The following is a 26,013-nucleotide window of genomic DNA, read 5'->3' on the forward strand; positions in this document are numbered from 1 at the left end:
GCTGGATGGGTTTGAACAGGTGGAACGACAACAAGAGACAGAGAATTGTTTTGTTAATATGATGGGTGCGGAAATGCTGACAAGGGAGAAGCTCATCCCAGATATTTGCCTGCTTTGTTTGTGTTGAACCAGCTCCATGTAACTTATTAATGAAGCTGGGGAGGTGGGGGGGTGGGGGGGTTCTCCACGCAAAATCAGACAAAGAATAAATAAATGAATAAAAATATATAAATGAAGCAGGAGGATTGAGTGAAACAGGAGCTAAGGAGGAGAAGCGCTTTGGCTCCATCATGAGATCAGATGAAAGAACGGACCTGGAAGAAGAAGAAGAGAAGTGGGGTGGGTGTGTGTGTGGGGGGGGTTCCCTGCTGGTAGAGATGTGTGTGTGTGTGAAGTCATCTCTGTCGCACACAAACACACACCCAGACACACAAACACACCCTCTCTGCTCAGTGGCTCCGTCAGTCGGATCAACACTCTGCTGGAGGACGGCAGCACAAAGAGGCTGTGCTGGCGGCTCGTGCACACCTCAGCGCACACGCACACGCTCAGTGAGGCACAACCGGCCAGAGGAAGAAGAGGAGGTCAGGGAAGACGGGACGTCTGGAAGGAGCAGGTAGGACCACTCCTCCTCCTTTCACCTCCACTCTGAGAGCAGAAACCGCTGCACGGAGCAGAAGTCCTGCAGAAACACCTCCATCCATCCGGGGGTTTGAATCTGGTATCATGGAGTTCAAAAGAGACTCCATCCTGTTGGGTTTTCTGCTTGCAGGATGAAGAAAGTTGTTAAAAATCTCCCAAAAACATAAAAATAGTCAACTGAATTAGTGATGAAGGAAGTGAAACCGTAAAGTCAGGAGGGGAAGAGTTTGTCTTTCTGAGTCTGAGGTGACGGCGTTGCATTTGGTGGTGGCGCTCTGTGCGCAGACGGGCAACCATCAGCTCAGGTTTCAGAGGATGCTCCAGGTGAGGAAACAGGAGGCAGTCGGAGCAAACGCGCAGGTGTTTCTGCCGTCACCCTGAACGCACCGGACGGCGTGATTGGCTGAAAGGAGGACGCGGCACCAGCTTCTCCCACCGGGCTCATTGGTAAAGTGGCTCCAGGAAAAACAAAGCAGACTGTGGGGAGAGAAATGAGAGCAGATCGGGTCAGAGAACAGGGAGAGCAGAGGAGTACGCTCCAAGGAGAGCGAAAGCTCAGGGATGAATGGACTTATTGTCACTTATTGTCTGCTTTGTGCGTGTGCGTTAAAGGAAGGGGGAGTGCTTTGTGTGTCCAAAAAAAAACTGTGAGCAATCGGTGACACACGGGAGGGTAATGGTAAACCACTATGTGTCACTGAGCTTCAACCAGGAAGTCACTTGGAAGAAATGTGAGTTTAGAGAGTTTTTATGAGGCTTCTGGGTAAAACACAAATACAGGATTTCATCTGTTTATCGGCACGAAGCTTCATGAACAGCAGTCAGGAAACCCCCTGAAAAAACGGACAAACCAAAGCTCGGATGAATAAACGCAGCGATAAAGCCGCCATGGCGGTAAAACGCATCTTTACCTGTGGCGGTTCCAGAGCGATTAAACCCGAGCCGTAAAGCCATCCTGACATGACAGTAAAAAGGGGGAATTCACTGGTTTTATTGTCGCTCTGAGAGCAAAGAGCTGTTAACGTTCCCAAAATAAACAACTAAACCTCCTTTATTGGCTTTGTTTGCTCCCATGATTCCTAGCAGCTGGTTGCAGTTCCCCTTTAGGAAGGAATAAATCTAATAGAGGGAAAAGTCAGAGTTTTCTAATAATCCAGCAGACTGAGCAGAGACATGAGGGTTTCATTGTGCAGTCAGCTGATGGAGTCGCACAAACACGATTTTTCCTTCTTTAGGCCCCAAACGCACAAAAATGTGCAGATGTCACGACTGCAGTTCACACAGCAGAGACAGGCCAGGTTAGTCCGGCCGGAGCCGACGTGGAGGAAGACGTGGTTTGGACCAGATTACAAGATTAAAGAGACAGATTAAAGACGTGGATCATTTAACGACTGATAAGGAAGAGAATGAGATGAAGAACAGGAACACCAGAGAGGGCAAAGACAGTGCAACTCCATCACAGGAAGTCAAGCGAAACTGAAAAGCCTTCAAAATAAAACAGGAAGTTGGGCCAATTAAACACAAGAGAAGATACACAGAGGAAAATAGGGAAAAGTTACCGTATGTCCAAATTCTGTTAAAATCCGGATGTTGACCTTTAGGGGTCAGGAGGTGGAGAGGGAATTCAGAAACAACCCAGATGACAAAACCAAATAATGATCATTAAATAAACAGAACACAGGGATTTAACTGAGAACTCAGTAAGTCTGGACAAAGGTGAAACTTATTAAACGTGAAACAGTTTGTGTTTTTCTGTCTGCAGAATAGCGTTTGTGAGTGACGATGAGCAGGATGATGCTCTTCATCAGAAATCAATGGACTTCATGAAAGTTCAAACTCCGGTGTTCATTTCTGATGGTGGACACCTCGTCTGACGTTATTTCTTACATAATGTGAAAAAAGGAAAAGATGGTGGAAAATGTTCCTTTTCACTGTTATGGCTTTCTTTTAACCCAGTAGAACTTTATTTAAGAAATTGGTTTAAATTTAGGTCATTTTTATGTCAGATTTAGGTCAAATTTAGGTTAAATTTAGGTCAACTTAATGTCAGATTTCGGTCATATTTAGGTCAAATTTTACTTTATTTTTTCCTTATATCTTTTTTTTCTACTTTACTATTTTATTTTTTGGCTGCTGTTCATTGCTGCTAAAATAAACAAAACCCAAAAAAGGTCAAAACAAGTTTATAAACCCAAAATAAAATTATTCTGTTGCTTCTCTGGGTTTTACAAAGTAAAACTTTTGTAAAATCTAATGTCTGATAGAAACTAGAACAGAATTTTAAACTGTCTCCAGAGTAAAACACTGATGTGACCACAATGGTTGAGTTTGCTGAGCGCCCCCCACCCCCCAGCACCTTTATGACTCATATCAGTTTTAAACTTGAGTTATTTTACGTCCCAGAAAAGTTAAAGCGGCTCACAAAGAGCCAAATAAAAGAGGATCACAAACCTCCAAACCAATTAGAACCAAAGACGCTAAACAGGCAAATCAGTTAAAAAGTAATTAGACCATAAAGCAGCGCCGATAAAACGCAGCAGCAGCAGCTATAAACGCTCCGTCTGAGAACCGCTGGATGGTTCTGCCGGCCCGTTTTTAACGGGTTCTGCTGGCGTCACTTTTCCCAACAGAGACAAAACTGATGCAGATTATGAAGTCAGGATCTTAACTGCTAATCCCGTCCTCAGTGCTGATTCCTCTGAAAGCTGACTCCCACAGGGACGGGGCCGGCCTGTATTGGGGGGGGCGTAAAAGCAGAAAGCGGGGAGGATGATGGGAAACAAACTGAGGAACGTTCAGCAGATCAGAGTCTATAGAGAAGTCCACCGACAGAGTTCGGGTTGGGAGGCAGCAGGGCATACGTCCATGTGAGGGGGGTCTCTGCCACCTCTTTGGGCATGTGGGGTATTACCTGGGGCATTAGCTGGGGCATTAGCTGGGGCAGCGTCCCCTGAATGATGCCTGGCTTTTTTGTGTAGAGAAAATGTCGCTCAGACAAACCTTCTGGACTCCAGAGGACCTCATCCAAACACATCTGAGCTGTAAATCTGAGGCACGTCTCCGATAATTAGCACCCCCACCCCACCCCACCCGGGTGTGTATGATGACTGTGTGTGACCTATGACCCCCCCCCCCCCCCCCCATTTGGTCTGTGAGGCTGCAGCAGACGCTCCTGTGGTTATATGGAGGATCCTCGGGTCTAAATCCACTCAGCCCGTTGAGGCCACACCCACTTCCACGGTCATGATTGGCTCCTCCAGGTTTTCTACCAGATCTGTTTGATACCGATTCTGATCCACAGTGAGATCTGATCCGACAGGACTTTCAGGGAACCAACCACAGGCCTGCGTTTAAGGTCACGTGATAGAAAAAGAGCTGCCGCTTGAATTTGTCCTACAAACCAAATTTTACAGAAATACTTGAATCTTCTTATTGCGTCCGATTTGAAGGTTTCTGAGGCTAAAAGTGAAGTTAAGGAACCCAAGAACGATTAAACCTGAAAGTTGATTTAACATTAACACATGGCAGCAGCAATTACCCACAGCCAGAAAAGAAGAACAAGAAAATAAAAAACAATTTGACCCCATGGGTTCTCCAGGGTTAAGACAAATCGTGACACTCCCACCCCCATGTTTCAGAATTGGAAAAGGGCCTTTAAAGACCCGCTCCAGTGAAAATTATGTTTTTAGTTATTTTTTTAACACTGGGCGGGACACAAACTTCCTGCATCGCTTTCTTTGCAAAGAGGAGGGGAAAGGGGGCGGGGTTGCTCCCTGCCAATGGTCCCGCCCAGAACTTAGAGGTGTATTTCTAACTAAATCCTGCAGACAGGATGTCCTATAAAATGATATAGGTTTCTTAATTTTGGCTAAAAATGACATGATTATAATGAAAAGACGAATGGTGACGCTTTGAAAAAAGATGAAGATGATCAGAGCGGAACTTTATAGTTCTTTTATCATACAAACAAAATTAAAAAAGAAAAATAATGTAATCTACTTATTTCATCTACTTTTAAGACAATTTTCTTCTGGGCTTTTAAAGTAAATATGTGAAATCTTCAGTTCGTTGTTGATTTTTGGCAGCAGGAATTAATTACAGGCAATTAAAAAAAACAGCAGCAAACTTGACCCTGTGGGTTTGACAGACAAACCATAACACTCCCACCACCATGTCTAATGAATGAAAAAGGACCGTTAAGATGAGATCAGTTGTCTTTCTTTAAGAAAATATGACACATCTCCTTTATTTTTATTATTTTTACACGTTATTTTATTTTTTAAACCAATTGAAACCAAAAATTTGAGTGAATCTTTATTTTTAGATGCTAAACATAAAAAAGAGAAAAAGGTTTTTTTTTGTTTTCTTACAGTTCTTCAAAAATTATAGTCAAAAATATTATATTTGTTATTTGTTACTGGTTTCATATGTTTATGACTTTTTGTTAAAATTCTCCAGATGAATAATAACTGATTCGATAAAACTATTTTCATTGTTTTTGGAAAACCTTCGGCACCAGAAACAATCTATAAAAGCTGAGACTGAACGGCTCAGGAGGCTTGTGCTGCATTATTGGCATTATTTCCCAGTTAGGCTTCAAAGAGCCTGGGGGGGGGGGGGGGGGGGGGGGGGCTCCACAGGGGTCAATGTTAGCTGGATTTGCTGAGCCGTGTGGTGGGATCTCATCAACCTGGCGGCCCCCTCCGTCCGGGTGAAGGTTCACAGCGACTGCAGCTCAGCGGGAAGATCCTCCTGCAGAAGCCAGACGTGGCGCTCGGTAAACGGCCGCACATCCCTGACCTTCAGCCACGGGACGTCCTGGTGGCAGACGGACGGATGGAGGATGCCAGTGAGACCACACGCCTGCAGCGGGCCGGGTTTTGGTTTGATCTCTGACTCTGGTGAATATGGAAGCGTTTCTGTAGCATAAAAAAAACACTCCTCATTCTGTGACTTAATTAAAATAATAAAGAAAATTTGATTTTTTGAAGCAATCAAATAAGAAGGACACACAAAAAACATTACAATCAGCAGTAATTCACGTAATTCTATGTTAAGCAACAAAACGTAGGATAATTAGACATAAAATTAAAGATTGCTAAAAAATCCTACCTGTTCTACTGCAACCATTTGATTACATGATTGATTATTATCCGGTTCATAACTGTTATCAGACAGAATTCAGAATCCTGAAGTATCATGTCAAGTATCAGTAAAATGGAATTTGACATTTCATTATTTTAAAAAAGTTCTCTAGTAAATGTGTAGCAAAATTCAATTAGAAATATCTAATTTGACAATTAAAATGGATGAACAGAAATGTTTTCATTTTCATTATGGAACTGTGTCAAATGACTCAAAAATAAAATTAAAAATCAATCCTTCAAAATGCTTTTTTATTTTACGCATAAAATAAAATGGAATTATTTGTTGCATAATTCAAATCCAGTCAGCACATTCAGGAGGGAGGCGGGGCGATGAGGTCAGTGCTCACCCTTCTACTGCGCTGTTAGCCCGACCGGCAAACAGTGTTGCCAGATTGGGCGGTTTTGGTTCTAGATTGGCACTGGGCGGGTAGCCATCATTTGGGCGGTTTTAGGGGCAGTTTGGTGGGTTTTAGTTTAGTCTGGGTGCTGTTGGAGTTCCGCTAAGCTCCTATGTACTGGAGCTCCGTGAACGCACTGGGTCGTGTGTGGGAGGAGCTACCAGCTAATGTTTTAAGCCTGATCGCTACATGGAGCAGTGTCTGTGTTTATCTCACTTACAATGCATGGAGTGCACGAATGCAGCTTCATTATGAACACGAAAAAGCATTTCTGGCAGTGACTTTTATTTATAGTTATGCTAAAGAGATGCTTCCATAGATGAACGGCGGCGGAGAGGAAGCAGAAGGGCTCGCTTTTGTTTTTCTGTCCGCTGGAAAAGAAAGATGCAAAACAAGATGTTGGCTGTGAATGAAAGGCCACCGCTTCAGAGCAGCTCTGTTGACGTGATGGTTTTATCTGCTGAGCACAGAAATGAATGCGAACTCTGAGGTCGTCAGACCGGATTGGCGGCACGCTCCGCACACGCCACCTCTGCCGTGTCTTTCAGAGCCTCATTGGTCGGTGGGCGTGTCTTTTCTCTGCCTGTCCTCCTCCACGCCAGCGAGACTCAGGGGTCATGCACAGAGCAGTCTCTGCGGGCCAGGCAGTTCCTTGCTCCAGGGCACATCAGCAGGATGAACTGTCTGTCAACAAGCCAAAGATGGCAGCCTGAAGGAGGATCGGCCCTCTGACCCGCCGCTTCGGCTGCGAGGAATGCTGATGCGAACTCAAACGAGTCAGAAGGAGAAGAACAGCGGAAAGACTTACAGACCATAACTCCTCCATCTCACCAAACCACAGCAACACACGGAAAATCCCAAAGCTCATTGAAATGGTTCACTGATCAAAGCAAACCAAAGATCCTTCTCAGATTATTGCAATCCAGTTTTTTCCAGTTCAGACCAAAGATGTTGATCTTTTTAAATAGTTTTACCAAAGTGAACCAAACTTTTTCCACAGTTTTTTGTTTGTGATGCTTGAAATGTGAATGAAATGTGCGTTTCTGAGCACGCATGAGGCGACGGTGGGGAGGAAGACTCCTGTGTAACCCTTGTGCTATCCTAGGCACTTTAACGTTGGGTCATCTAGATCAGTGTTTTTCAACCTTTTCTGAGCCACGGCACACTTTAACCTTAAAAAAAATCCCGCGGCACACCAGCATCCAAAAAAAAAGAAAAAGAGAAACTCAAAGTCTGTATTGATCTACAGTCCCTCCACAATCTCACGTGCATTTTTGAGATAATTGTGTCAGAAAAAGCTGGAAACTGCAGCTGTTTTTTTTTTCTAAAAAATGCAATAAAAGTTAAGTTAGAAGATTTAAAAACAGATTGATGTGTGTTCGTTGTTTCAAGACGTTTAACAACAGATCTCCTTGTGTGCTGTCAATCTCATGACCCAATGCATCATGGGAGATGTAGTGCATAAAACGGCTGGAGATCGGTTTTCGGAGCTTCATTGTTTTGTTCACTTGTTCCACGGTCTGATACCGGATTCTGTGGAAAGCTACACCGCTAAAGACGAGCTTTAGCTGGCATTTTTGTTAGAACTGAGCGACTTTACGAGCTAAATCGGGACAAGGAAGTGAAGACTTTAACCACTTCTGATTGGTCAGACTGCTGACATGTGATTAAGCTCCCCAAGAATGATTGGTGGAGACAGTTAAAGGGACGGGACTTTTCCAAAATACAGCCGAAGGTGTAGCTGATTCGCAGTACTGTACCGTCATTCTTATCAAAATGTCTTTAATAAAATAAAATAAACGCAAAGAAAATGTATTTTACATCTTTTATATTCCTAACTACTCAGTGTTTTATCAGGGCCTGTTTGGATGAACACTGGATGACTGTTTGGATGAACAATACTGGAGATGGGAAATGTTTTTAGATCAGTTAATGAGGACAATTTCCCACGGCACACTTGACCATCTCCCACGGCAGTGTGCCGCGGCACACTGGTTGAAAAACACTGATCTAGACCCACTAGACAGTTGGGTCATCTAGACCCACTAGACAGTGCTCTGAACCTTTTTTCTTCAATGATTTGTGATCTTCACTGGTGTCCATGGATTACATGAAATCTTTCCACCTTTATCCACCTTTGTCATGGTAGGGAGAACACGCCAATGGAAGGGGGGGGGGTCATCTAAGATAGCACAAGGGTTAAGCAGAGAAAGAGCGTCGAAGAGGACAGAAGAAACATGGCAGACTCAAAAACTACATTCCCATTTTCTCACCCAGCTCTCCCTCAGAGCGAGACAAGACCATGAAAATGGACCCGATGGATTTGAATCATTTCAAATCCAGACACACGAGGATCTGACAGAGTTCATGGATTATTTCTCCTTCATCCAAACTCTTCTGGATTATCAGGATGTGTGAAGAGTTTTGTGGCTACAGATGTGAAAAAATGTTTGCTAAGAAAAATAATTGAGGTCAAATTTTTTATATTTTTCTACTTTTTAATTGTATTTCTTGCCTGCTGTTCATTGCTGCTAAACAAAACCAAAAAAAAGCTCAAATCAAGTTTATAAACCCAAAAGAAAATTGTTGTGGGCTTCTCCGGGGTTAAGATCTAAAGTCAAACTTTGTGTGCTCTGATTTTTGAATGAAAGCAAAAGTAAGGATGCCAGTACGGAGCCCTGTGGTACCCCAAAAATGATTGAGTGGAGGACATGATTGTGATTGCTGGTCTTCAACCCCGATCCTCAGATTCTGTTCCAACTTTCTGTTGGACGAATCGGAGCGAAACCCTTTCAGGCTTCAGTGTCCCGCTGTCAGAAAATCCATCGGCTGCACTTCAGTGCATCAAATGTTCTGCAGGGCCGCTGCAATCAATGCATCAAAACAGAAGTCAAAGCAAAGTCATGAAGGACGGAGAGACAAACTGCAGCTCTTCACATTTGTGCAGTGACCTTCACAGACAGCTGGGGGGGTTGGTCGGGTGGTGGGGGGTTCAATTCTGGGCTGCAAAAACATGAGTTTGTGCCCGGATGGTGATGGCTCTCATTAGTTTCCAGTGGTACAGTCCCCCCCCAGGACTGTGTCCTCGTCTGTCTGTTGCTCAGCGACAGGGATGAGCGATGTTCGCTTGTCGAGGGGGTGGGTGGGTGTGTGTGTGTGTGGGGGGGGGGGGGTTTAAGTAGGGAAAATAACAAACCATTTAAGAGTCATAAAGTGTTTGGTCAATCCAGAGCTCCTGCTGGGCGCCTCATGTCCTCTGGTGTGTGCGACTCTCCTGCTGGAAGTGTGTATTGCAGGGTTTTTTTCTTTGGGGGGGTTGATGCATCCAAGTGTGTCAGCATGTATTAATGGGAGGGGCTCAGAGAGCCCAATCTGTGGGACTCATAGCGAGAAGGAAAGGAGGCGCCACCGGAGGAGCTCAGAGAAAACGCCGCAGACGCAGCGATTTGAGCACAATTTGTCTGTGGAGGTGAAAATTCATGCGCATGCATTTGCACCCGTCCCCCCCGCCTGCCAAAAACATTTCCTGCTTCAGCCGGAGCAGGACTGCCTCCCCATTTACGGCCTGCAGACTCCCTCTGCATCGCTTTGTCTTCAAACTCTCGTTTGCCCTGAACGTCTATAATCGTCTTTGCTTCTCAGAAACGACTCAAAGTTTCAGGACAGAAGCTCGTCCTCCATGGAAGCATTTCTGTAGCAGAATTTAAACTAAAAGTCAACACTAGAAGTGCTTCCATAGTCCTCCTGGTGCAGCATCAGCGTTTAGTCCATGTCTCAGGGTCCTGAACGTCCTCCCTCACACCCACCTGCTGCTCCACGCTGGTCTTTCTGGTGAACCGGGTTTCCAAGAAGCTCGTTTTGTCAGAACCTCGCAGAGCCCGGCGTCTGGCTCAGAATGAGGCGGTCATTTACTTTGCTGTGCTTCTCATTAAACACAGAGACGAAGCTGCGGTTTCAGTCTATGTTGACCTCCAAGCTGCAGCTGACATCTGAAACTACCACTTTGAACTAGCAAAAGTGTATTGAGAGTCATTTAGAACCAGACATGAAAGAAAAGAGCATGAATCTGGAATGAATGAGGTTCAGAAGGAGGAAGAGAAGACGACAGTGAAGCCTCAACAGATTTGGTTTTTCTTCTGGTCTCATGAGTTCAATGCTCTGCAGTCTTTGGTCCGTTGATTTGCTTCTCCGGTCTTGTGTTTTAGTTTGCTGCCTCTTTGTCCAGCGGTTGGACTTTTTCGTCGTTCCTTCATGGACACGCTGGTTCTTCTGATGTTTGATCAGGGCTGGTTTGCAGTTCTGATGCAGACCAGACATCTTTGGATCAGACATGGACCTCCTTCATCCTCACAGTTCAAACTGCTGACCTTTGACCTATTTTTGCCTCTAATGTAAGGAGGTGCAAGACTATTAATTTGCACAGTAATGTTGGCGTCACGTCCAGTATTAAGGGTTACCTTGCTAAGAAATGCTTGTGGACTGTTTCATGTATTTATAATGTCCACATCAAAAACAGTAATAAATCAATGTAAGAAATCAGTTGTCTTGTGTTTTGGCAGAACTTAGTGTGTCACCCTGGTTTCTGTTCATGTTTGATAGATCCTCATGATTTAGTCAAGGGAACCAGAGGCAGCCTGACAGCAGAACCAGAACCGTAACGGACCCATAGAGCCTCAGTCGCAGAAGGTGGATACGTACGAAGTATGACGGTGGTAGACTGCTTGCCAGGGGGTGGGGACTGTCTGGATCCAATCCGGTGCCTTTAAAATGGTTCTGGTACTGAAACGGCGCTGCATTTCGGCGCCTTAATAATGAAAAAATGCATCTTTTCCCCTAAAAAATGGGCACGCTGAGGGCGACGGGTCGTAGTGAACACTTCTACAGCATAAAGTAAGAGGGAAGCAGGTGAGACGCAGGCGTGTTGTACCGCTTTTCCCGCTCCTGTCTACATAATTGTTTAGTGTGTGCACTTGTGTATCACGTGCACACCCCGTGCGTGTGTGTGTGTAGCATATCTATCGTGGACTAGAGTCAGAAGAACAGGGACGGCTCAGGGAGAGAGGAGGCAGAGACTGGAGACTGTAGGTTTGCTATGAATGGTACCATGTATTTTTTGACACACACATAAACATACACCATACACCAATATTACAAAAGAATATTTCAAATTATTCCAGGATATCCTTTACAAAGATTATGTACAGATGGACGGTTCAGTGAGTGATCCGTCGTATCCGACTCAATATCATCAGCTCATGTATTGTCCATGCAACCCAGACAGAAATAGTTGAATCCGGAGGTTAGTGTTCAGTGATGGGAAGTGATTGAAAGTCTTTGTGTCTCTGGGTTGTAGGACGAAATGCAGTTGCATTGATTAAATGAGTCATTAGGCTACAGGAGCCTCCTACCAGCCTGGGCTGAACGACAGGGAGGAGGTGATTCCTTCAGAGAGCTCCAGCGCTTGATCAGGTTCGGGCTTAGCTCGCCATCAATCCCTATGGCCTGGATAAAGAACATGACCCATAGGGTTCTAACATTAAACTGTGTGTACACACAAACTCCAAGTTAAATACCAAAATATCAATAGAACCATAATTGTATTGCAGTTTGGTAAATGAATCTCATTTTAAAGTACCAACATCTTACAATTCATAATACAGTTCATCATCATACGTCAATTCATGAATTTCACTCTAAAGTGCATTTAATTGCATGATACACCAAAGAAAAATAAAGAAAAACAATAACAAAAGAGCCCCCACGCTGATTAATAATCAGTGTGGTTATGTTAACAAAAAACAAAACAGAACTTTGGCATCGATAGCAGCTGCTAATCAGTTCACCTCATTCATTGAGGGAGGCAAATGCTAACCAACAAACAACTAAAAGGAGTATAAACTCACCGATTGCGACTAAGTGCACCAAATATGCTGCTTATTCGCGGCGTGTTATACTGGCAGTTGGCTCCTACAAATCAATTGATCATATCCAAAGATTAGAACATAACCGAACGACGTTAAAAAGTGAAACCGAAACTAAACATACCCGTAGCGTCTCAATCCAGCTCTCCTGTCATGGAATGTGATAGCTTCCGGGGTAGCGGCTTATAAAGTTTACTGATTGGGTAGTCGGGTCACATGACCCAAGGCACGTCGTACACACGTAACAGGTGAGGAAGGAAAGGAAAAAAAAAAGGAAAAAATACAATGGCCTGAGTTGGCAACCGTGTTACATGTGCAGTCAGTTAGGAGCTGGTACTCGCACCTTGTGGAGTGTGGAGTGTGGCGTGAGGACGCCGTACGACAGCATCACCTGTACGTCATGAGTGCGTTGAGCGTTTTCCTTACCCAAACTTCACCGTACACCTGCCACAATGGTACGTTCCGTTTTCATGATGTTGTTGAGGAGGCCGTGCGAGCCTCAAGGGGAATGTGAGACACACCTGAGCTCCCCTGAGGATGCAGAGGAGGCATAAGCAAAGACAACAAAACTATTTGTTGACTGTCTGTTTTTCCAGCTCCCTCTGCTCTTCCTCCTGCTGAACGGGTGGTTTCCTGCTCTGATTGGCTGAACACACCTGATCCAGGTAATCAGCATGGAGGCTCTCAGGGACCGAGCTGCAGATTGAGACATTAGTTGGGTCTGAAACAGGAGCCGTCGGTTCAGACGGAACCGCGTGACGCCGGCGGGGTTTTTGGACAACAAACCTCTACAGCAGCCGGCTCGGTTTATTACTGTCGCCGCATGGCGCCGTTTGGCTGTAACTCCCCACCAACTGTGACATCATCTGCACCCCCCCCTCATCTCTTTTCCATCCCTGCACACATCTTTCCTCCCAGTCCCTGAGGTGTCCTGCCCAGGTGAGGGGCATGTAAACAGCGGTTGCCATGGTGAGCTGCCAGCGGGGCTCCTCGTCGAGGTTCTTCATCTGATCTCCTCCTTTCGCTCTTCGTCCTGTAAACACCATCTGCTCTCCTCCTCTTCTGCTCTGCTGTCCTTCTGCTTGTGCTGTGCCCCCCCCCCCCAAAAAAGCTAAAACAGTTCAGTAATATGGTGGGGGGGCTCAGTGGCCCGTGATGATATGGACCATACACAATTTGCCCACCCCCATCTGTCAGCTCGCCCCCTTTCCAGACTCGCATTTGTGTCGGAGCTCACGGGGAACCACTAGTCTGGTACCCCCAAGCTTGTCAACACGTACACACCCCCCCTTTCCCTTTTTAAATAGCAGACATTCAAGACACCCCCCCCCCCCCCCCCGTGCGGGACAGTTGGGTTAAATCCACCCTGACAGGTTAGGCTCCTCACAGTCAGGCCAAGCTGTCGGGGCGACCACAACTGAGCGTGTGCGTGGGGGGGTCAGGAGGGGGGGCAGAGAGGCTGTGTGTGTTTTCTCTGCAGCTCCATCAGAGGAGCTGATGAACTTCTCCACTCGGCGGAGGAAGATTTCTGAGACGAATTAACAAAGTTCCAGCTTTAAATCTGTGACAGAAACGGAAACAAAGCATCTCTTTCTCTGCCCGCCCCCCCTGAAAGAACGCAAATGTCACGCTGTGGGCGGAGCCAGGAGGTTTGACCCGCACACACACAGGTGTGTTGCAGCTGCAGGTTCCGGACACACAGCCTCCACGTTTCCTCATCAGAGTAAATCCAAGTCAGCGGCGCCCCCTCAGACGTGCTCCTCCCCCCCCAGATGCCTTTGAAAACGTGCATTTCCTGCCCCCCAACACCCCTTGTGCACCCCCATATCATCTCTGAACCCCCCCCCCCCCCCCAAAAAAAAAAAAAGAGGAGGACAAGTACAGCATGTGATAAGCCTGACCCAGATCTGGGAGCGTCGAGAAGAGCGGGGGGGGGGGGGGGGGTCAGGTGGGTGTGTGTGTGCGTGTGGGGGGGCATCTGCGTGTTATGCATGTGTGAATGAATAAGTTGATGAGAGAGTGAAAGCGTGGCGGGTGTCTGCTCCTTGGAGCTTCACGGATGGGGGGGGGGTGCTTTCTTAAGAGCCTAATTTGAAAAGCAGTGGGGGGGCTGATGATGATGACGATGTGAAAAAAAGAGGCGATGAAGGTGAGAGTCTGGAAGACACAGCCAGCTAAATGAAATCAAACCAGTTCAGTTGTTTCAGCAGCAGATTCACTTCAAAGCTGCAAAAGAAATTCAACGTTTTGTGTCTGAAAAACAGAAAAACTATGGAGGAGCAGCAGGAGAAGCTGGAGTTTGATCAAACAAAGAGGTTTGAGGTCTGTTTATGCAGGAACAACTGTTTCCTTCAGGATTTCCTGCTGGTTTGGACAGAAATGACTGAACATTGTTTGGTTTGATTGGTGTCCCCCCCCCTCCACCTGCACGACCGGTGGGGGTCCACACCTGAGAGCATCACAGGTGGAAACATCTTTTCAAATGAATTAATAAATGCAATTCCTATATTTAAAATTGCTGCAAAACATTATTAACATTAAACAATATTTACAAATTAGTAGAAAGTTTTCACAGCACAACACTTAAAATGTGTAAATGTTTTCTACAGCTTACGATAGAAGAAGAGGAAAACTCTCCACTGAGGATAACGTCACACTACGGTGGCCCCACTTGGACAAACTACATAGCGTCCGCATCTGCTCGGGCTCTACATATTTTCATTTCACGTTTTCTTTTGTAACCTAAAGTTCTTTTCCCTCATAAGTTGTGTCTGTGTGTTTATAGAGATTTATCCACAACCCACTCAGTAAAGATCTGTGGCTGTTAGAATGAACCTGCTGCTCCACAGAGAACCGTGTCTCTGAGCAGCTGCAGTCTCGTAGCTTCGTGTTTGCAGGCGGGGACGCTGCTTTGTTACAGTGTGCGGTCCAGAGGAGGGTTCTGACTGCAGTCCGTTCAGCTGCAATGCACTTAATAATTACAATTGCAAGGGGCGGCCGTGGTGCAGCGGTAGGGCGGTCGACCCATGATCGTAAGATTGCAGGTTCGATTCCCGCCTTGCACGCCCATGAGTCGAAGTGTCCTTGGGCAAGACACTGACCCCCACCTTGCCTCTGGTGGTAGGCAGGCACCAGAGTGTGAATGTGTGTGACTGTGTGTGACTGGGTGAATGTGTGTGTGACTGTAAAGCACTTTGTCCTTGTAGGAAGAAAGGCGCTCTATAAGTATACGCCATTTACCATTTACAATAATAAAAGCACGTTTAGAAGATCATCTCGCTCCATGTCAGAGCTCTGCTTGTTTACAACGAACCGCACAATATCTTCTTCTATGGTCATTTACAGACCAATCACTGTCTGACACGTCATCAGACCAACGGACAGACAATCACATCATGTGACATCAGCAGTAGTCCCAGGACCCCAAAAGACCCCGAACGGTTGTTGCAGGCCGCATGGTTGTGGTACCTACACCGGCAGAATCTCAGTTGGTGACGGATGCTGGTTAGATTCCTGAAATGATAAAAAAGTTGTGTTCTTTGCTTAACTTGAGGATGTTTTAGTGACAGTCAAGATGTGAATCTGTGGTTTTCTAAAGTGAAATTCATAAAATATTTATCCTAATTAAAAGGTCAAAGGTCAAATGGTTTTGTACTTTTTGAACGCAGAGAGAAAATTCTCATCATTGCGTCTCTTCTGTTGCCGTGGAGATGCAGGTTTCTGCAGCTGATGGTTTGCAGTCGTCAGAAAAAATGGAATTCCGTTTTCAAAGGGAACTCCAACAGGTGAGCTGTCAGGAGTTTCTGCTGCGGCTTCTGTCAGAGAGGGAGGGGTTCAGACCGGGCAGGTGGGTGGGGGCAGAGGAGGCGGTGAAGGATGGAGCGGCTTTTATCAGACCTCCACAGGCCTGCAGATTTGGCGGGTTTGGCAGTCCTCAGCGCATCGCCGTGGTGACCCCCCACCACCAGACAATCTTCTTGCTGTGGTACATACATCTGCCCCCCCGCAGAGGCAAAGCTAACGCAGCCTCCATGCCCCCCTCCCTGTGCAGGATAATCCCCCCGTACCTTCAGACAAAGACACAGGCATGCAGACACCAGGGACTGTCCCAAAATGCAGATGGAGGCATCTGCCTTTCACAGATAATTAATGTGAGGCACGAGGAGCGCAGGCGGGACGACCCTTGTTTCATTCAGGCTCAATGAGCGGTGCGCATGCGCGGCGGGACGCGCACGGCGGGACACGCGGGGCGAAGCCGGTTTTCTTTAACTGAAAGAATTTTCTATTCCAGGAAAAAAATCTGTCCTTAAATGAAGGAGCGCGTGACGCAGAAACACGAGTCGTCCTCCAGAGAACAGAGACGATAGTTTGGAAATGTTGCGGATTTCTGTGAGGAAATGTTTCACGGTTGTTTTAGTCTGTTATCAGACAGTAATCTCATTATTATCGATATGTTTGTAAGATTCATCTGTTGGATGGAGGATCAATAAAATCACAAAAACAGAAATGATTATTATAATGAATATTAATATTATACCACCCTTACAGACTTGTATTACAACTGAACATGAATGTAATGAGTATAACCATCCAGAAATTTGTTGCTTTATGCTGCTTCATGGTTTTACCCCCCCCCCCCCCCCCCTCTATAATCACCTTCCTACCCCCCCTTTTCTAACATCCCTCTCTCTTCTTCCCTTCTTTCCTTTTCCGTCCGGTCCAACACAAAAGAGTTTCAAATATGATTGAAATTAATAAAGTTTGGCCTGGATTCCAAAAGGGGTTTATTCAGACATACCTGTGGTGTGTCAGTAGATCAATAACCCCTGTTGTTAAAGTAAAATATGTCCAACACAAGAGGCCTTCAGTCCTCATCTGTCTGCCCAGCTGTTGGACAGGACAAGTTAAAAAACAGTTCCAGAAACTAAACCTTAAAATAATAACAAAAGTAAAATCCAGAAATCCAAATGAAATGTTCAAATACGAAACAATAAGAAAGTGGTAAAATTATTATGGGATATCGCTGATTGGATGAAGACATCTGTCTTGAAGAAGAGGGATGTTTAACATGAACCGCGGTAACGAGATGATTGATTGATCGCTGAACGTTTGCAGTGGGCGTGGCCAGAAGCGCTCACCAAAAATCATCATCCAGTCAGACATCCCATAAAATCTACCTGTTCTGATTTCTTATTTTGTTTCATTTTTTAACATTTTATTTTAAAATCCAAAATACTTCCTTTTTGTTTTGTTTCATTAAAAAAAAATTTGATTTCTAAAACGTTGTTTTTTAATGTTTTTGCGACAGGTGATTCGTTGACCTGATTTTCAAAACTAATCAAATTAACTAAACGCTAAAATATAAATCAACATAAAGGAAAAAGCGAGAACAAAAAGTCATTTTTATCCGGCAGGATTCTGTGCCTCACTTTCCCTCCTTTTCTGGCACTCGGGAGAACCTGAGCAGAATCTGCATGGGTTCAAACCCTTGGACTGGACTTCCTGTGGGTCCACATGAACAGGACGCTCTCCCCTGTTGATGATGGCGGCTCTGCCAGCAGCTGGAGCTCCGACATAGACGCCTTCCATCTGTGCTGGAAGTCAGACCTGGCTGTGATGAGCGGCTGGCGGCCCGCTGACACACAGCCAGACACACAGAGGTGATTCTGAAAGCAAAGGAGGGGCATTAAGGCGGGTTTGTGCACAAATATGTGAAGGTTTGCCAAATCCAATCTTGAGCTGGAGCCGTGAGAGATCCTGATGGGACATCAGACAGCTGGAGGAACGTTGGACGATAGCTTTTGATCCACAGGGGAACGTCTGAGCGGATCCAGGATTCTGGTTCAAGGACTCTTCAAAGCTGTAAGAACATGCTTCCTGGTTGCTGCCAGTCCGCGTTGGAGCATCTGATGACGATGCGTTCCCTTCTTCCCATGAAAACTCAACACGGACTTGTGCTTTTTGTTTTACTGCATGCTCCCCACTGAAACCTTCAGGCTCCGCGGTGACCTTCAGTCCTCTGTTATGGGGAGGTCAGTGAGCAGAGGGTCATGTGACCACCTCTCCTTCATCTTCATCCTTTTCTTTTTTTGTTTTGTTAGAAGAATCTTTAAAAAAGAACAAACTGTGGGGAGATTTTTAAATGGGAAGCTCAGACTTGATCAAACAGGACCGCGGTCCATCATAGAAAGACGTGAAACGTCCAGAAGTCCGCTGAGCTTCAGGTGTCCTTTCCAGTGTTTCTCAGTGGAGCCAGAGCGCCGATCCACCCCCCAAACAGAACCGGTGCTCAGATCTGAAGGTTCAACACCGCCCTTGAAGGGTCTGGAAAGTCCTCCTGCAGCTTTCTTCATCAGAAGATTCCTGCCCTGACAGTTAGATCACCTTCATCATGAAGCTCCGCCTGCGTGGAGGTCAGTCGTGGAAGGATGCCAAACTTTGAGGAGCTTTTCCTTCTACTGCCCCTCACTGTTGGGGGGACAGTGATCCTAAGAAGTTCACCTCCAGCCGTTCCCCTCCCTCCTCCGTGATTTGCTGGATCATCACTACACTCGGAGCGTGCAGATCCGGCTCCTCCACGTCACCCAGAACCTCCTGAACTCCTTTGATTTTCTGCCTGGCATTAATATTTCAGCTTCTTCTGGACGTCGTCGCTTTCTGCTGCCAAGCCTGCAAAGCGTGAGGCGAGGGATCAGAGGAGGGTCATCCGTCCATCCCAAGAAGAGAGGCTGCAGATGAAAAGACACTACAGTAATCTGGGAGGGGCAGACACCCCCCCCCCCCCCCATGTAGTTTTCATCACATGGAGGTTTAAAACAAAGATAAGAAGAGTTAGGAGGTGACAGATCGACATCCCTAGGAGGATGCAGAAGGAACCAAAGGGAATTTTTGAGTCTCTTCCTGAGGTCAAAGGTCAACAAAACTTTGACTCTGTTTGAAGACTTAACCTGGTGGCGTGTGTGTGACATTTCATGAGGATCATTCAAACAAACGTTTAGTTTTTTTCTATTTTATGGGAAAATCTCCAAATTTCCCACTTGGCCGTAGGGCGTGTTGCCATCCAATAATAAGTTCCAAATTCGTTTAGATATTTAACGTTGTTTTTCTTTTTTTTGAGCCCCAAAAGAGATTTTGGCACCATTCAATTTTTGAAGGTTTCTCTTGCTGTGATGTCATCGTTTTTTTGTAGGGTCGTTCACTTTTTCAAAAATTCAGCTGCTGATGATGATGATGATGATGATGATGATGATGATGTGGAACAGAAACAATAATCTCACAAACATCGCACTCAAATAAAAATAAGAATAAAAAATGTTGAAAAAAAAACTAAAGTTAAAATAAGTTATGAAAGTTTGTTTTTGACTTGTTTCAGTGAAAAAAGTAAATAAAACAGTTTAAAAAATTAAAGTTATGTTTGACTTTAGCTCCAGATTTCTACCTGAAAACAGAACTTTGTCATTGTTCTTCATGGTGACTCTAGGGGGCGCTGAAGGGACCGTGACCTCCTTCTCTTTTGTCATTCCCCTCAGGTTGTCATCGGCTGGTCTCCTGCCTGAGGCCTCCTGCTGCCTAGAGGGGCGTGCGCCCGACGCACACGTGTGGGCGGCGCCATGCTGTGGACGCTGCTGCTCGCCTTGCTGCTGCTCCTGCTGCTGCAGGCTCAGCTCTCCGTGTGCTTGAGGGACCTGAGCTCCAGGAGCTTCGGCTCCCCTCTGGAGTCCTCCTCCTCCTCCCACAACGCCACCCAGCAGCGCCTCCCTGGAGCCATCATCATCGGAGCACGGAAGGGCGGCACCAGGGCGCTGCTGGAGATGCTGAACCTGCACCCACATGTGGAGGTGGCAAAGGCCGAGGTAAGACAGGAGCCATCACTCTGCCTCCTGCCCTGATCTTCATCTGAGGCGGAGGAGAAGAAAAACAATCACTTGTTGAGTGAACATGAAGTGACGGGAAGAATTTACCCCCAAATCCAACGTGTTCATTTAGCAATAGAGGTTTTCATTGGACGATCTAAATGTAAATATGTTGGTGCAACACGATAACCAAAAAGCAGACAAACAAAGACCTGAGCTGATCTTCATGGGTCCTTCCACATGTCGGAGCTACTTCTTCAAATAATACATTAAAGTAAATTGTGTTGTCCCGGCAACAGCCAGTTCAACTTAAAATCAGAAAGGGACCATGCTTGTAAGCAGGACTGTCATCCCTGGACATAAGTTGTCAGGTGTAAATAACTGCTGCCTTAACCCTCAGCAAGGCAGCGTTTTGTGCTGACCTTTGACTTGTTCATGTCCTCCAATGAAACCAGAAATAAGCCAAAGTCTAACGTCCATTCTTTCTATATTCCACTTTCGATGAACAAACTCGCACATGTCACTTCCTGTGAGTTCAACCACAAAACCACACATCAGAAACAGAAAACCAAGCAACCAAAACCAACACAACCCTGTGAGACCCACTCTGATGAAAGACAGGCAGACAGACAGACAGACAGACAGACAGGCAGATAGATAGATAGATAGATAGATAGATAGATAGATAGATAGATAGATAGATAGATAGATAGATAGATAGATAGATAGATAGATAGATAGATAGATAGATAGATAGATAGATAGATAGATAGATAGATAGATAGATAGATAGATAGATAGATAGATAGATAGATAGATAGATAGATAGATAGATAGATAGATAGACGGACAGATGCAGTATAAATGGGCAGATGGACGGACGGACGGACGGACGGACGGACGGACGGACGGACGGACGGACGGACGGACGGACAGACAGACAGACAGACAGACAGACAGATAGATAGATAGATAGATAGATAGATAGATAGATAGATAGATAGATAGATAGATAGATAGATAGATAGATAGACGGACAGATGCAGTATAAATGGGCAGATGGACGGACGGACGGACGGACGGACGGACGGACGGACGGACGGACGGACGGACGGACGGACGGATAGATAGATAGATAGATAGATAGATAGATAGATAGATAGATAGATAGATAGATAGATAGATAGATAGATAGATAGATAGATAGATAGATAGATAGATAGATAGATAGATAGATAGATAGATAGATAGATAGATAGATAGATAGATAGATAGATACTTTAATAATCCAACATGAGTTCCTCATCATTTTCGGGTTGAAGGGTTTCACAAAGACGGCCTCTGAAGAGATCCTTTTCCCTTTCTGTCTTTGAAAGGTACACTTCTTCAACGTGGAGGAGCACTACCGCCGCGGTCTGGACTGGTACCGAGCCCAGATGCCCTTCACCCTCCCCGGTCAGCTGACCCTGGAGAAGACCCCCGGGTATTTTGCGTCTCCTCCGGTTCCTGCGCGGGTTTGGGACACGAACCCGGCCGTCCGCCTGCTGCTCATCGTCCGCGACCCGGCAGAGAGGCTGGTGTCGGACTACACCCAGGTCCTCCACAACCGGCTGACGCAGCACAAGTCCTACCCGCCTCTGGAGGCGCTGCTGCTCCACGGAGGCCGCATCAACCCGGCCTACAAGGCGCTGCAGAGGAGCTTATACCACCAGCACCTGGCCCGCTGGCTGGAGGTCTTTCCCAGGGATCAGATCCACGTGGTCGACGGCGATGCCCTCATTCGGGATCCGTTCCCTGAGCTGAGGAAGGCCGAGACGTTCCTGGACCTGCCCCCCAGGATAAGCCCCAGCAACTTCTACTTCAACGACACCAAGGGCTTCTACTGCCTCCTGTCTGCCGGACACGACAAGTGCCTGGACGAGTCCAAAGGCCGGCCGCACGCGCCGCTCAGCGCTCCCGCCCTGAAGCAGCTCTGCCGCTTCTTCAGGAAGCCCAACAAGCTGTTCTTTGAGATGGTGGGCCGGTCCTTTTCCTGGTGCTGATCCGGGAACTCTGTGAGGCCCTCCGGACCCTGCAGAGGCAGAGAGGTCCTGGACAAACACAGACCTGCAGACGTGACCTCTGACCTCCGTTCTTGCACTAAAAGCAGAAAAAGTCAATCATTGTAAAAAGACAGGAAGAGCTTGTTTGTGTGTTTGTGTAGTTTTCAGTTTTTACCCTTTTTCTTATTTCATCAGAGTTTTTTTTAAATCTCTGAATGCCAACGAGGCGTCGAAAATAAAAGCTCTGGAGTTGTGCAGCTCTGAGGAGATTCAGCTGACGGGCACAGAAACAAAGACGGGGAGGGGCTCCCTGTCAGCGTCCGGCCCACGTCTTCATCACGCCGAGGATCAAAGGCGCCGTGATCCGTGCCAGCGCTGCCTCTCTCCTGTGGAGGGATCACGCTCAGACGAACGCACCTGGAGGTCAGCGGAGGGGCTTCACGCTCAGATCCGACAGTTCAAAGACTTGAAAGCACCCAGACGCCCCCCCTCCCACCCCCCACCCCACAGGAGGGGCCCAGGAAAATGCCGTTCACCGCAAATGTTGCCTTCATGCTGTCAGAACCACTTCTGATGCTCGGAGTCTTCAGCCAACAAACATCTGTCCAGGTCTTCAGCTGTGGAACACGAACCAGAACCTCCAGACCAGAACCTCCAGACCAGAACCTCCAGACCAGAACCTCCAGACCAGAACCTCCAGACCAGAACCTCCAGCAGAACTCTGAGGAGACACCAGTCCAGACATTCAGATTATATTTGAAACCTCAAAAACAGGTGATCCACCAAAAAGCTGAATCTGATTCAGCATCAACGTTTTGGCTTTTTCGTCTCCTCCAAGGATTCAGAAAAACAAACAAAATGATAAAAACACAAAAACTGTTTTTATGAGGATTTAGTGATGATAAAAAAAACCTGCCTGACCTTTTGAGATAAGCAGGATTGTCCAGCAGAGGTCAGAATTCACAGTTTTCTTCCATCTAAAAGCCAAAAACCAGTCCCTCACTATCATGCCCCCGCCTCCGTGTCTGCTCAGCAGTGTCTTTCTCCTTCAACTATCCATGGATGCACGTTTGTCCAGAAGGCTCCTTCTGACGGTTGGATCATGACCTTTGACCTGGACTGAGTCCAGTGAGGCCTGCAGGCCTCCGGATTCTCTCAGAGCCTCCTGGATGAGTCCTCCTGGTGATTTCCGACTCTTTTGGGCCTCTCCTGCTCGTGAAAAGCTTTTCCGCGTCACAAACATCTGAACGTTTATGAAAAGAACTTGCTGCTGCTGAACCAGAGGGAGGGAAGGAGAAATATTAGTCAGGATTGAAGGCTGGTGGAGGAGGAGAGCTTCATAAACTTTCCTCTAAAGATCTTTAACTAAAAAACAAGACAAAAGCAGTGAAGAGCAGGGATCTCAGGAGTGCAGAGCAGACGGGTTTGAAGTGCCTGTAGGACCTTCAGGATCATCTCAGAGCTGCAATGAGATCTGAAAGCTGACCGCCGCTCGCCTCGCCGCTCTTCCCTCTGATGAACGCAGGACATGTGGGAGCAGACGGCCGATTCTGCTCTTTGAAGATGTGAGGCGGCGCCGCCTTTCACGCCTTCCCTCAGAGAGCCTCATGGCGTGGTCAACCCCCCCCCCTGCCACTATTAATCAGCTGCTTTTTATGGCTTCATCTGCAGCTTTGATTCACCTGAAACTCAGGAACTACTTTAAGGAGGAAAACCTTCGTCCTAAGTTGATGAAAGAAACTCTTTTAAAAGCAAAATGCTGGGATCAGACAGGAAGTTCATCTGAAGAACAGTCAGAAATCTACAGTTAGATTTAATTTAACAATACATTCGGTTTTTTTGTTCTGCTTTTTTTGGCCTAATTGCTGCAACCCAACAAAACAGTCTGATTAACTTTAAAACCCCAGAAGAAAATTGTTTTTAGAGTTTTTTAGGGTTAAAATGAAACATTAAACGTTAAAGAGTAGATTGAAAAACTGGCCAAAGTCGATGAAAGTAAAGTCGAAAACAGTTGTTTTACTAAGAAATATTTGTTTTATTTCACGAGATAGATTCAATTCATACATGTAACACCAATAAAATGTGACAGTCAGACAATAAAGTTCAAGGTAACGATGGGGAAAGATGAACGTTTTTATTTACACCTCAGTGAAGGAGAAGTGAAAAACTGTGAAAGCAAACAGTTGAATAAATTTTCTGGAAGTTGTAAGAAAAATCCTGTAAATAAAGTTTTACAAAATATAAAATAATCTTCACTCAAGAAAATATTTTAAAGATTTTGTGGGGGAAAACGTCACCAATATTTAATTTGGAAATCATAAAAGAAGAAATTAAGAATTGTTTTTTTCAGTCTCAGCATGACTGAGTTCTCCTTTATGTGTTGGTTGCTCATGAACATGGCTGTAACGATTGATTGATTGATTGATTGATTGATTGATTGATTGATTGATTGATTGATTGTTAAAATCTTTCTGTCTGAGAAAAGGTTTTAGTTGACTTGACCTAAAATATTTAAAAGATCTTTTAGAGTTAAATCGATCTTGGATTGAGGTACAGTTGACAGGTGAGACCTCTCCCGGACAGTCTTGTGCTCCTCATGTCATTTAGAGAAAGTCATGAAATCCCTGCGGTTCTCGAACGCAGCAGCATTTTTTCCTTCAGGCCAACAGCTTCAGATCTGAAAAAGAGAACTTTTGGTTTTCCAGCTCTTCCATGTGTGTTACCACGGAAATGCACACAGCCACACATCTGTTCGACATGTTGCTAACAGAAGAGAATAGCAGAAACAAAGAAGTTCATGTCTTATTGGAGACATTTTTAGTTCTGCAGATGTTACAATGCACACTTCTGAATGTGGAATAATCCTGCAGTTGGACTGAAGTGCAGCACAAACCAACAGAAACCACAAAGGCCTAACCATTCAACAACAACAAAATATAAATTATGAGGTAGATACGTAGAACCCCAAACCACGGCCCTCAGCAGGCTGAGAACGGGGAACAAACTGAACCACAGCTGCCAAAAACCACCATAACGGAAAAGCTTTTAATCTGAAAAGCTGCAAAGGAAAAGACAAAACATTTCACAGAAAATGGAAAAAATGAAGGTGAAAAAATAAACAAGAAAATTGGTTTCTTTCAAGAAATCAAAACAAAAACTAAGACAAACAAAAAAAAAATACGTATATATAGAAGTCATGAATTGATAGGGGAAAAAAAATGAAAAAGCAAAGTTTCTGCAGGAGAGCAACCAGAAGAGGAGCTGGACGCTGAGACGCTTTCCAAGGCAGCAAACAGAAACTCTAAACTACAAGAGGAACATGGCGACCAGTCCAGCAGGTCCTGAGGAAGACCACGGTGACGAGTCCAGCAGCATGAGGAAGACCACGGTGACTGTCACCAGGGAAGAATGTCACGACTCACTTTTGTTCTCCAAATGTCACTGAGGGAGAAAAAACCCAACCCGACCTTTAAAGAACCAAAGCAGCATCTGCTGTTCAGTGAAACAAAGCTGTAAAGAAACGTTTCCACAGCCTCAGAGCAGCAAACGACCCGACGTCCTGCCGCGAGGCAAGAACAAATGCATGAGAGCAGCACAGGGTTCTGTGGGTCCGTCACAGGAGCGCCACGGTCCAGAGGAAGCAGGAACATCTGCTGCTGTGGGAGACATGGAGCTGAAGAAAAACTAAGAAGCTTTATCTTCTTCCAGCTTCTTTCTGAACAAAACAGGGAAAATCCTTTTCTTCCCGATAAAAGTTGGATGAAATAAAGTTAAATTTATGAAAACACTATTTACTTTGGCTTCAAATGAAAGAAAACGTCATAAAAAAAAGGTTTTCATCCGGAAAACTCATGAGAAACTGGGCTCTGACAGGCTCACGTGCACACTCTGATGAGTTCACGTGCGCGCATGCAGCCTGAATGAAGGTCACAGATCTTAGGAACAAAAATCCACAGGCAGGTGAGTTCCTGAAGCAACAACACTTTTCCAATGCTTTACTGTGGATCCCA

At 45.7% G+C, this 26,013-nt stretch overlaps 1 protein-coding gene and 1 long non-coding RNA gene across 4 annotated transcripts; one reads left to right on the forward strand and one right to left on the reverse strand.

Moving 5' to 3' along the window:
* The first annotated feature begins 353 nt into the window (after window positions 1–353).
* On the forward strand, window positions 354–24,252 carry hs3st1l2 (heparan sulfate (glucosamine) 3-O-sulfotransferase 1-like 2). Of its 2 annotated transcripts, XM_078953370.1 has the most exons (4): window positions 12,394–12,563; window positions 12,705–12,773; window positions 19,638–19,961; window positions 21,338–24,252. In XM_078953370.1, exons 3-4 carry the CDS (start codon window positions 19,719–19,721, stop codon window positions 22,001–22,003), a joined length of 909 nt encoding a protein of 302 aa, XP_078809496.1. In that variant the 5' UTR covers window positions 12,394–12,563; window positions 12,705–12,773; window positions 19,638–19,718; the 3' UTR covers window positions 22,004–24,252. The 2 variants fall into 2 exon arrangements, with proteins under 2 accessions (XP_023813912.1, XP_078809496.1); XM_023958144.2 differs by lacking the exons at window positions 12,394–12,563; window positions 12,705–12,773 and adding an exon at window positions 354–616.
* Window positions 11,274–12,663, reverse strand: LOC105358315 (uncharacterized). Of its 2 annotated transcripts, XR_013658226.1 has the most exons (4): window positions 12,535–12,663; window positions 12,233–12,303; window positions 12,091–12,154; window positions 11,274–11,689 (listed from the first exon to the last, which is right to left on the reverse strand). It is a non-coding gene; the product is annotated as an uncharacterized LOC105358315 (long non-coding RNA). The 2 variants fall into 2 exon arrangements; XR_002873814.2 differs by lacking the exon at window positions 12,535–12,663 and having other exon boundaries at window positions 12,233–12,360.
* Window positions 24,253–26,013: the final 1,761 nt, after the last annotated feature.

Source organism: Oryzias latipes, chromosome 9, assembly GCF_053564925.1.
Source record: "Oryzias latipes strain Hd-rR chromosome 9, Olatipes_Hd-rR_3.1".
Taxonomy (NCBI): Eukaryota; Metazoa; Chordata; class Actinopteri; order Beloniformes; family Adrianichthyidae; genus Oryzias; species Oryzias latipes.

Bases quoted from the DNA above. Each gene is read 5' to 3' on its own strand.
- hs3st1l2 (XM_023958144.2), top strand. From the start codon at position 19,719: ATGCTGTGGACGCTGCTGCTCGCCTTGCTGCTGCTCCTGCTGCTGCAG. The intron at 19,962-21,337 runs GTAAGACAGGAG...TGTCTTTGAAAG, and splicing joins TGGAGGTGGCAAAGGCCGAG to GTACACTTCTTCAACGTGGA.